At 41.2% G+C, this 12827-nt stretch overlaps 1 protein-coding gene across 1 annotated transcript in view; it reads left to right on the top strand.

Annotated features, from left to right (window-relative positions):
- The first annotated feature begins 7081 nt into the window (after positions 1-7081).
- Positions 7082-12827, top strand: part of irf8 (interferon regulatory factor 8) — a 6874-nt gene continuing 1128 nt past the window's right edge. Inside the window, exons 1-8 of the mRNA XM_084337428.1 lie at positions 7082-7171; positions 7550-7720; positions 8291-8474; positions 9566-9639; positions 10254-10362; positions 10984-11031; positions 11227-11607; positions 12549-12664. Coding sequence (XP_084193554.1) covers positions 7550-7720; positions 8291-8474; positions 9566-9639; positions 10254-10362; positions 10984-11031; positions 11227-11607; positions 12549-12664 — 1083 coding nt within the window. The 5' untranslated portion in view covers positions 7082-7171. The remainder of the gene's footprint in view (positions 7172-7549; positions 7721-8290; positions 8475-9565; positions 9640-10253; positions 10363-10983; positions 11032-11226; positions 11608-12548; positions 12665-12827) is intronic.

Raw genomic sequence — 12827 nt, 5'->3', positions numbered from 1 at the left:
TTATGTAAGCTCCCAAATATAAAAAATATCTATTGTATCTGCTGCCATAAACCTCAATCACTCTTGCTCAGGGTTGTCAAAACTTTTTACACAGAGGACCAAACTGGGTAACCTGAAGATACCAGAGGGGCCGCAAAACCCTCCAAAAAGGTTCAGTTGATTGTTCAGTTCAGTTGTCTTTCAAAGGTTAATATGAAATATAATATATATATATATATATATATATATATATATATACTGATCATGAGAACATTTATTTTAGTGAAATATTGTTCCAAGTGCTCTTCTCGTTATGATTCTGTATCCTTATCCTAATTATCTGGCCTTACATATAGCAGTCCATTTAACCATTTAGAAAATAAATTACTACAAACTGAAGAGACGGACTAGTATTGTACTTAAGTACAATTTCAAGCTACTGGTACTTTACGTTAGGGCTGGGCGATATGGCCTCTAAATGATATCGCGATATTTTTTGGCCATATCACGATACACGATATATATCGCGATATTTTGACATTTCTTCCAAAGCACTTAAAAATGCTTGATTTAACCCTTTGATGCATACAGTCACGCCAATATGATGATTATAATAAGTCCCTGCAAAATATGTATATATATATACACTACTGTGAGAAAATAATAATCACACAAAGCCTTACAAAGGGATAATGGCTTAGAGCAGACTTAATGATTTTAGAATATTTCAGATAATGAAATGAAATGTTTATATCATCAACTATCCCACTTTAAATCATTGAATAGAGAGAGAGAGAGAGAGAGAGAGAGAGAGAGAAAAAACGTGTTTGCGTTTTGAGCGTATAAGCTGCCGTAGGCGATGATGTCACACTTGAATGTAAACACAGGAGGAGGTTGAACACACGGAGATTGAAACTGGATGCAAGAAACGAATAACCAATAAATATGAAGTTATCTTTAAACCTCTGTTGTCAAGCGTCGTCAATATAACCCACCCCCTTTTCTCACTAATGGAACTAGTGTCGTGGAGTCCGCTTTGAGCTAACGCTAGCAGCTAAGAGCTAGCAGCTAAGAGCTAACGCTAGTTAGCTTAGCCTATTATGGTTTAACTTAGCAGCTAACGTTAGCCCATTGCATGTCATTGAAGGTCCGCGCTGGTCTGTGTAATGAAATTACAATTGCATGTCATTTAAGGTCCGCGCTGGTCATAATGAAATGAGAGGAACGCTCTGCACTAAAGCAAGTCTCATATCAGCCGCGACGTGACAACATATACTCGATGTTCACGATATAGTAATTTACTACATCTGACATAGAACAAGCCGCGATACATCGAGTATACTTGATATATCGCCCAGCCCTACTTTACGTGAGTATATTCATTTTAGGGAACTTTATACTTTTACTCAATCAAATGTATTTATAGAGCACATTTAACTCATTCTGCGCCATCGCTTAATGCGCCAGAGGGCGCTAGTATGCCACTGCTTTAATCAATGGCATACTAGCAAGCAATCGATGCAAGATTTGCGAGTGCTTAAAATATATCTTATATTATAGCTATGGGTCTAATACACCCGTCGATTGTCAGTGAGTTGCTTCCAGTCAACATGTACAAAACGGATAGTTTTTTCATCTGTACATTTCCGTTTTATACCATTTTGAATATGAATATAGTTTTGGTGATTCTTAGTAATCCCAGGAAAAGACGCGATAATAGCCCTTTAGTGGAATACACTAAAACACGTTGTCATTCTTCGCCTGATAATCGAATCTTCCTGAAATCAACGCTAGATTATCATTATTATTCTTCCTCATGCAAGAATGAAATGGCCCTCGTAGTGCGAGGGCTCCCCCGCCACCTCCTCCCACTCAATGGCACACAGCCACACACACACACACACAGAGACAGCTTCGATCGGGGTAGAAAGAAATATCAGATCAACGCAATATTTTATATATTATATCCTTACCTGGTATCTGATGTAATGCAAAAGAAATAATCCAATTATCTGATCGCCATTCCAAATACTGCTCGTGGAGGTCCGTCCCACATTACCGAGCGTTACACATGAACGGGGGGGCGGGATTAGTGTACCATGCCATCGTTGTAAAGGCCTGCCTCGTCTGAGTATTTAAACCCCGCATGCACGGCTCGGATCGTCCCAGAAAAGAAACTACACCATTTCTAATGGAGTGCAATACCAGCTGGAAGGCGTAGGCGGCGGTATTTGCCCTTTTGCGAGCTCAGACCCATTCCCAATGATAACATCAGGCTGGATGGATGAAAATTTATGGATATAGCTAATAAAAGAAATAACGATTAAAACCCGACTATACTCGTGATTGGCGCTGAACGGTTGGCTAGTTAACCAGACTATACTCGTGACTGGCGTTGAATGAGTTAAACATGACATGTCAACAAAAGTGCTGTACAGAGGGTAGATACACAGATACATCTAGACAACAATCACATCTCAGTTTTAAGGTAGGACACACAAGCAAACACACAGGAAAACAGGGCATAAGTCAGTGAACATCGGGAAAAGCTAATAAGTAGAAGTGGGTTTTTAGTCTAGACTTGAAGGCATCTGTCGAGGGGGCAAGCCTAATGGAGGTAGGGATGCTGTTCCACAGTTCAGGGGCTGCAACAGCAAAGGCACGGCCCCCCCCTGAGCTTAAAGTTAGACCTCCGGACTGTCGGGAGCCTCTGATCGGCTGACCTGAGGGACCTGGTGTTGGAATAGGGGGACTATTATTACTAGTATAACTAGTATTATTCCACTACATTTCAAAGGAAATATAGTACTTTTTACTCCACTACATTTATCTGAACCCATCAGTTATTAGTTACTTTTAAGAAAGATTTTGCATTAAAACATGGCAAAAATGTATGTACTTTCACATTTGAAGCCTGTCAACTTCAAGAGGACGTAATCAGAGCAGCATAGCTGGACGCGTGTATCACTTCCGCAACGGATTTGATTGGCCGCGACGGCCACGTGACACGCCGTGGCACGCCCCCGCGGCAGCCGCAGCGGCAAGCGCGCTGCTGCTGGAGTTCATTTCGCCTTTCACATCGCCGCTGTTTAATAATATTGTCGCGTTGGCGAAAGCAGGATGAGAGAGCGTAGATTTCAGTGTGTATCATTTAATCATTTATCATTTAACATTTGAAAGGCATACATTGTTGTCATACAGAAGTACAGAATACTTTTATCCAAAATGCTTCTTACTGTTACTGTTAGAGACTGTGCTAGACAAGATGAGGTACAATTTACAGTAAGGTGTACGAGTTGCAGTGCAAATGCTTCTTACTGTTGCGCTCCAGAGACTGTTACTGATAGCGTATTGTATATTAGTACATTGCATAGTATATTGTATATTGTATGGTACAGTAACAGTCTCTGGAGCGCAACAGTAAGAAGCATTTGCACTGCAACTCGTACACCTTACTGTAAATTGTACCTCATCTTGTCTAGCACAGTCTCTAACAGTAACAGTAAGAAGCATTTTGGATAAAAGTATTCTGTACTTCTGTATGACAACAATGTATGCCTTTCAAATGTTAAATGATAAATGATTAAATGATACACACTGAAATCTACGCTCTCTCATCCTGCTTTCACCAACGCGACAATATTATTAAACAGCGGCGGGGGCATGCCACGGCGTGTCACGTGGCCGTCGCGGCCAATCAGGCCAACCCCGGAAATCAAATCCGTTGCGGAAGTGATACTCGCTAACTGCGTCACATACCACTCTAACATAACCTTTAATCAGAGCAGCATAACTGTAACACATACCACTTTAACATAACCTTTAATCAGAGGAGCATAACTGGACCACATACCACTTTAACATAACCTTTAGAGGTCAATGGATCGAGGATTGAAAGCTCCCAAGGACTGGGATAGACAAACATCATGTAGAATGCATACTTTTACTTTAGATACTTAAGTACATTCAATAGCAAATACTACTCTACTTTTACTTAAGTAGAATTTGAAAGGATGACTTTTACCAGAGTACTAATTTATCTGGGAATTTCTACTTTTACTTAAAGGAACATGCCAACTTTTTGGGAAATTAGCTTATTTGCTATGGGGGGGGGGGTGGTTGGGTATAGGTGGGGGGGGGGGGGGGGGGGAAACTGTACATTGGAGGTGGTTGGGTGGGTGGGGTGGGGGGGGGGGACTGTACATTGGATTATCGATGAAGCCTTACTTGGTCCCAAGAAGAGGGTCTCGTATATTATTGGGTTAGGACATTTACTGGGGCCAGTTTCGAATTGCAGTCTCCCGTATAGGTGCTCTTTGAGAGTGGTTTTGAAAGTGGGTAGTGATTCACATTCCTTTACAGCTGTGGGTAGGGCGTTCCACATTGATGTGGCATAATTGTGAAGTCAGAAGATGGCCACAAACGATAGTACGAGTGATGAAGAGGATGAAACAGAACATTTCATTGCCCCGGAATAAACCATTTTTCTTCATTTTTTAGTACTTAAGTACACTTTCACTTAAGTATAATTTCTGGGTACTTTTTACACCCCTGCTGGTAGTGTTTAGTGATGATTAGCCTCACCCCTTCATAACTAGCCAGTGTTTAGTGATTAGCACACAGACACTCTTGCTTCCAAAACAAACGCCATGTGCAGCACACTGATAATATTGTTGCATCTTCTGACATGATAATGGAGCCAAGTAAACACTAACGTTATGCCCACAATCATGGGACTTTTAATTGACCACACTGATTTCACCACAAAGCCCAAACTGCCACTAGATGTGGGGTTTACAGTGATATGTTCGTCAATCGTCAACCTTATTGAACAGTTTTTATCTTGTAACACTTTATGTATTCAATACTAAGTAAAGATATATCATACTTTATTTGGACTTTTCAGAGATCAGGGTTAGGCTTTAAATCGTTTTTAATGTCTTGTATCTTGAGTTAAGGATTTGTTAAAGAATGAGTTTGTGATTGATGTATGAGAAAGAAATGTTATATTAAGATGAGTGATATTTAACATATATACCCATATAATATTCATTACATAACTTAATTTCTACACCAAATGCAATAAAATGACTTAAATACATTATCTCATTATTTCCCAAGGAAACTATAAAAGAAGGAAGGGCCATTGCGCATGAACGCAGATTGGTGCCAAGTGTGGAAACTTTCAGTTCGGTTGACATTGAGTTGAATGGGATCAGTCATCTCCTTGTTAATGAGCTGTCATATAAACAAGTTAAGTATTACCTCGGATGTCAGAATCATCTGCAATGTGTTGCATTGTTAACTAGCTAACGTGTGATATATCGGTTGATGTATAATATTTCCCCAGATGGCTGGTATATTTTTTATATATATATATTCTGACATGATGACCCTTCCTTCTTTTATAGTTTCCTTGATATTTCCTTTTAGTTATTAATATAGAATAGAATAGAATAGAATAGAATAGAATAGAATAGAATAGAAATACTTTTATTATCCCGAGGGAAATTTGACACTGCAAATCGCTCAACATTAAACATTTAGACAGAACAGGTCACAAATAAGAATAACAAAACAAATCAAATTGTCTAAGATAAGAGTAGATGATTCATGATTCTAATTCCATGGTATTTCTACAACTTGAACCTAAATCCTTTGGTAGAAGTGGTAGAAGGCTTGATGGGGCATACGTGTGTGTGTGTGTGGGTGTGTGTGTGTGTGTGTGTGCGTGTGCGTGCACGTGCGTGTGCGTGTGTGTGTGTGTGGGGGAACCTACTTTAAAACTGTAAGGTAGAAAATGATCACAATTGGAGCCTGGAATCTCATATTTGTTACATGGAGGTACAACTGAACTGAAACAGAGTAAAGTGTTGTTTGATTAGCTACTAGGCTTGTAGTCCTCACTTAGGGAGCCCTATCTTGTACATGTCAAAATACTTCCCAAAGGTCAGTGAATACCACGATCACAACACCAGAGGGAGCCCTATCTTGTACATGTCAAAATACTTCCCAAAAGTCAGTGAATACCACGATCACAACACCAGAGGGAGCTCCACAAATCATGTTAAACCCTGATTCGGCTCAAACAAGGGACTAAACACGTTTCGCAATTATGCCACATCAATGTGGAACGCCCTACCCAAAGCTGTAAAGGAATGTGAATCGCTACCCACTTTCAAAAACACTCTAAAAAAACACCTACGTGAGACTGCAATTCGAAACTGGCCCCTGTAAATGTCCTAACCCAACCCCCTCCAATGTACAGTAAAAATTACCAAGTATGGTCTTGTCAATATTCCAATGTACAGTTTTGCTTGTACAGTTGTAGAGTGTCCCCCACCCACCCCTCCTACCCAACCCCCCCCCCCCCCCCCCCACACACTCCTACCCAACCACCTCCAATGTACAGTACCCCCCCCCACCTATACCCAACCTCCTCCAATGTACAGTTTCTACATCAAATGTATATACTTTTTTTCTGGACTCTTTTCGTATCACAAACAGTACTGTATTTGCAAATCTGGTATGTCATAAATGTATAGATATAGCAGTACTGTCTATCTGTATGTCATATATGTCATAAATGTTACGATGAATTGAAAATGGGGGACCCTGATGTAAACAAGACGAAAGTCTTTCTCTGGTCTGCATCCCCTTAACAATTGTGTGGTACCCATTCTGCAATCTGTTAATACAATTTTCAATCAATCAATCAATCAAACCCTAGTATGTGTTTTAACTTTTAAGGAGGGGATAGACAGTAAATAGCAATTGATGAGGTGGAATCAGGAAAATGCTATATTTCTATACAGGCGGGTGTTTTAGTGGACTGGTAAGGAGCAACCCTTATTTCGTGACGATTTGAGAACCCCCCCTCACTATTACTACGTACTGTGTGGTGTCCGACCGTATACTTCTATAGTGCATCGTTGTGCGTGGGCAGCCGGTTTCTTGTAAATGCAACCAGACTTCCGGGTGGGCGGGTCTAGTCAACATGTAAGAAAGCTCATTGGTCAGAACCCTCGTCCAATAATCTTCCAGCCGCGATTCATTCATTAGATTGGAGATGATGGATGATCAGACAGCTAGTGACAGACGACTTAAATCAACTCCTCAACTCGGCGTCTCACGTTTACTTACCCTTCAGGATTTTGTTTACAGAGTCAAGACAAGAACTTCACAACAAAGGGTAAGATATTTAAAATGGTATTATATTTATTATTTGTGTCTTAAGTGTTTATTTAACTTTTTTAGTGTTCTTTTTAATAAATTCTCAAGCTACACCTTTTGTTGTATGGTGCGCGAGGTACGATGTATTTTGTGTACTGACTTACAGTACTACTATTTATTGTAAATTTGTAACAATAGGTAGACAATCATAACTTAATACGCCACGGACATAATAGTATGATCTTATCTTAGTTTATAATAATAATAATAATAATAATAATAATAATAATAATAATAATAATAATAATAATAATAATAATAATAATAATAATAATAATAATAAAAACGTTAAAACAAATAATAATGATGAAATAAAATAAACTATTTCCCCCGCAAGATGTCGAATCCTGGAGGTCGCAGACTGAAACAGTGGCTGGTTGAGCAGATCCACAGCGGTCAGTACTCTGGACTCCTGTGGGAGAATGACAGCCACTCCATGTTCCGTATCCCTTGGAAACACGCGGGGAAGCAGGATTATAATCAGGAGGTTGACGCGTCCATTTTCAAGGTATGATGAAAACTTAAACATGGATTGCTCAAGGGGACCTGCATGTTTTAAGCTCCAGGTGCTCAAAAGCACAGCTAGAAATGGCACTAAATAATGTAGTGTGAATTATAATAGTCTGGTTAAGTATTTTTTCTCTAAAGTCTATCCCCAATAAAGACAAGACACTATGACTACTGTTTATTTTTAATGTTTTTTGTTTTTGCTTTTATCAATAAACCAGTTGCACTTGAGGAAAGGGATTTGACGATATATATATATTAATAGCATAACCATATAACCCTTGCTTGCAGTTTTGTGCAAAGATTTTGATTTGATTTGAGTAGGACCTCAAATAAAATACAATAAAAACCTGCAATAGGCTACCACAGGTGCAGTAGGTCTACCAGATGAAAGATGCCAAACACATTCACCTGTTCCAATTAACTTTCTGAAGTACAAGGGAAATGTTGTCAGTAAAAAAAAAAAAAAAGTTTCATGTCTTTCTAAAGACCACCAGATCAGAGAAACACTGAGGCAATGATGCCCTACATGTTTTAAGTAAACCTAATCTAAACACGCGTGTGTCTGCAGGCCTGGGCCGTGTTTAAGGGCAAGTTCAAAGAGGGAGACAAAGCTGAACCTGCCACTTGGAAGACCAGACTGCGCTGTGCGCTCAATAAAAGCCCCGACTTCGAGGAGGTGACTGAGCGCTCCCAGCTGGATATCTCGGAACCCTACAAGGTCTATCGTATCGTCCCAGAGGAGGAACAAAAGGGTGAGTCTATGGTGCTGTTTTAATGTTAACGTCACGTCGTCTTTTAGACACCTTACGGTACCGTGGCTGCTTAGTGCTTACACCTTCAGATCGCACCGCCCCCAGCGGGAACGTTAAGTGCCACATTCTACTCATGGAGCTACACACAGGACCATAGTATTGAAAGCGTTGTTGTTGTTGTTGTTGTTGTTGTTGTTGTTTTAATCATCATGTCTACAACATCTATGTTTGATATGATACTTAAACATTGTGCATGAATGAATTAATATCAACCCTGTCTTACAATATCACATTTGAGATAGGATTTAGAGAACTGAACATTCTAGTTCACTTATCCAGTATAGAATTCTGAGAGAACATTCCAGAAATACTTCCACTTGGAAACGTTAAAAGTGAGATGAGGAGAAGAGCACTTCCTGTTGTGAGCTCTGCATGGACTAATAAAGAGTTGTTGTGAGCTCTGCATGGACTAATAAAGAGTTGTTGTGAGCTCTGCATGGACTAATAAAGAGCTGTTGTGAGCTCTATGGACTAATAGAGTTGTTGTGAGCTCTATGGACTAATAGAGTTGTTGTGAGCTCTACATGGACTAATAAAGAGCTGTTGTGAGCTCTACATGGACTAATAAAGAGTTGTTGTGAGCTCTGCATGGACTAATAAAGAGCTGTTGTGAGCTCTGCATGGACTAATAAAGAGCTGTTGTGAGCTCTACATGGACTAATAAAGAGCTGTTGTGAGCTCTGCATGGACTAATAAAGAGCTGTTGTGAGCTCTGCATGGACGAATAAAGAGCTGTTGTGAGCTCTGCATGGACTATGTATTTATGTGTTTATTGTGTCATGTTGTGCTGTATTATGTATCCACTGCTGGGAAGGGGGGGGGGGGGGGGGGGGGGGGGGGTAAATGTATCTTATGTTCCAGTTTTATGTATTGTAGAGCTTCAATACACTCTAGTCTGTACCGATCACGAATACCACCAACCTGGTTGTGTGGCAATAAAGGAATCTTGTATCTTGTCTTGTCTTGTCTTGTAGTAAAGAGCTGTTGTGATCTCTACACAGACTAGTAAAGAGCTGTTGTCTTGTCTGTAGTGGGTAAAGAAGCGATGGCCGACATCACGGACATGGACTGTAGCTCTGCAGACCTGGAGGAGCTCATCAAGGAGGTGAGACCGCTGTTGGATCCGGTCCTTCTTTTACCTCCTCTCTGATCTCTAGCTATTCCCCTCCTCTCTGATCTCTAGCTATTCCCCTCCTCTCCTCCACTTCTCTTCCTTCTTCATGTGCCTCACTGTCTGGTTTAAAATCCTCCCCACCAAACAGCAGTGTCTCCTGATGTGTCTATGATGAATTGAAAATGGGGGACCCTGATGTAAACAAGACGAAAGTCTTTCTCTGGTCTGCATCCCTTTAACAATTGTGTGTATTGAGCCGTACTGTATTGTACCCATTGTATTGAGCTGTACTGTACTGTACCCATTCTGCAATCTGTTAATAAACTTTTCAATCAATCAATCAAACCCATTCTGCAATCTGTTAAATAAAGTTTTCAATCAATCCTCCAAACCTGTCGCCATGCACACCTCTACACAGACACACACACACACACACACACACACACAGACACACAGACACACACACACACACACACACACACACACACACACACACACACACACACACACACACACACACACACACACACACACACACACACGCACAGGTCATCTACCACCACAGCTATTTGTCTAACACTTGGGTTATGATCGCTGCCCTCCAGGGCCCCGGTGACGACTACCTACCCATCATAAAGAGGAGCCACTCTCCCCAGGAGGAAGGCTGTAGCATGCAGCCTAGTCCAGAGTACTGGCCCCAGGGCACTGTCAATGGTAAGACACTCGCGCTTCTCTAATGGAATACAGTCATTCATTACACATGTCACTCAGTGGTGGACACCTTTATCCAAAATACATGATGGCGTGGGCTGTGCATAAACCTTTCGCCTGGGTGGCCCCTGTAGAAATGGAAAGCCTGACCCAGGCAGGCAGTCTTACCCGCTGTGTATAGAGGGCCGCTATACGCGTGTTTACAGTTCACTTTGTGTGCTGTTTTACCTCTATCTGTCTGGCCATTTATTTGTCATGTTCTGTCCTCAAATAAGACTCTCTTCAGTTCCTTCTGTATAGGCGCCAGCCAGTCTACAATGCCGCTAAAGTAACCGCAGAGCAAATCTCACTGACGTGACCCTGCAGTTGGTTGCGAGTTCTAAATACAGGTTGTTTACTTGACTGTTGAATTCAGCAATGGAAGAATTGCCTAATATCCTGTAGCACTTTGCTGACTAAGGTGGTTGTTTCTTAGTCAGAGAGCATGCCAGAAAAGCTGTATTTCTGATGATTCTAGCAGAACAGGAATACTACTGTGCGTGTCAGAGGTTCTCCTGATCAATCCAGAATCCTCACGGTGTGTTAATGAGTCATGTGTTTCTCTCTTTTCTCTGTAATCCACAGCCTTCCCAGTGCACCAAGACCCTTCGCTAGGGGGCTCTTTCTCTTCAGGTATTCACAATGGCAGCTCGATGATATGATACTATATTGTATGAAACATAGTTGAATATGATAAAATTGCCTTTTTTTATATATATATATATATATATACATACATACATATATACATACATTGTATATATACATTTACTCGTCGTATTATCTGAGAAGCTTCCTAAATTATTTTGTTGGTTTTTTCTCTCTTAGCGTTCTCCCAGATGATGATCAGTTTCTACTACAGCGGGAAGCTGATGCACACCGCGGTGACCTCTCACCCCGAGGGCTGTCGGATCAGCCCGGCCCAGCCGCCCCTCTACAGTCCGGAGGCCATGCCGATGGTGCACTTCCCGCCCGCCGAGCTCATCGAGTACGAGCGCCAGCGCCACGTCACACGCAAGCTCCTGGGACACCTGGAGCGAGGCGTGCTGGTCCGCGCCAACCGGGAGGGCGTCTTTATCAAGAGGCTGTGCCAGAGCCGCGTGTTCTGGAGCGGGCTGGGAGAGCTGGGGCCCCACTACAGCGCCACGCCTTGTAAACTGGAGAGAGATGCTGTGGTCAAGATCTTCGACACGAGCCGCTTCCTTCACGGTAAGCGTAGAGACCTTCCCTCACTTCGCATGGAGACGGTTCAAGGGGAATGGTTGGTGCGTGGCTCTAGGCCAGGGGTTCCCAAACTTTTCAGGCCGGGACCCAGAAAATAAGGCGTCAGAGAGCCGCGGCCCAATGCACATCGTCAGGCTTTTTTTTATAAATTTTTTTGCCAGGCGACCGATTTTTTAAGCCAAATATCACTTCAATCCTATTAAGTTAGTTCAAGTTAGTTATTCATTTATATGTGCTATTTATGAGAGGGCTAACTTGTTGCAAAATAATAATGATAATAATAATAGCCTCATTAAAATACTATTGTTGCTTCGGTTGTTTTCAGCGTTTTATGTGCATAATCTGTTATTTAGTTTGAAATGTTCGTTGAAATAAGTAGATTTTTAGTTTTTGTTTATTTATTAAGTTAATATAAAACCATATAGTCACATTTTAGAATACAATAGAATAGAATTTTAGAATACAACTAGAAACACTGTCCTGGCCTGCTTCTAAGTTCAGTGGCCTGAAAAAAAAAAAAAAAAAAAAAAATTATTTTTTTAAATCATCTCGCGGCCCTCCCGTGGCTGCTCGCTGCCCACCTTTGGGTCGCGACCCCGACTTTGGGAACCACTGCTCTAGGCAACAGCCAGGACTATAGTTGTCTTTCCTGTCGAGGTTGTTGCTGTGTTTTGCCCGATATTGAAACATGATGAACTGTTGTGAACCTTTTACCTGGCAGGAAATTATCTATAGTCGGCTCACATACAGTTTGTTATTGTGGTCAAGTTGAAACCACCTGTATGTAGCCTTTGAGATAGATATTTTGCTCTGAGGATGAGATACATAGTGCAGGCACATATTATTTATTACATATAAACGTCATAATCCTGCTGATTTTGGGTCCTGTATAATAAGCACTTGTTTATCCACTGTGTTTGTCCCAGCTCTCCAGCTGTACCAGGAGGGTCAGTTCCCTGCCCCTGACCCCACGGTGACCCTGTGTTTTGGAGAGGACCTTCATGACCACAGCTCTGCCAAGAGCAAACTAATCCTTGTCCAGGTGAGTTCAATTGATCACTTTCAGAAATCACTGAACCTTTGTTTCTACAGTACCTATATCATAATCTTATTTGTGGTCATCTTTACAGAAAAAAACATGTTGCATGTTATGATGATACTTTTCTGAAGGGGAAACAAAAGGACCTCATCATAAAATATATTTC

This window comes from Notolepis coatsorum (assembly GCF_963971535.1).
Source record: "Notolepis coatsorum genome assembly, chromosome: 20".
NCBI lineage: Eukaryota > Metazoa > Chordata > Actinopteri > Aulopiformes > Paralepididae > Notolepis > Notolepis coatsorum.
The sequence above is the reverse complement of the archived record's forward strand: the minus strand, read 5'-3'. Positions and strand labels throughout refer to the sequence as shown.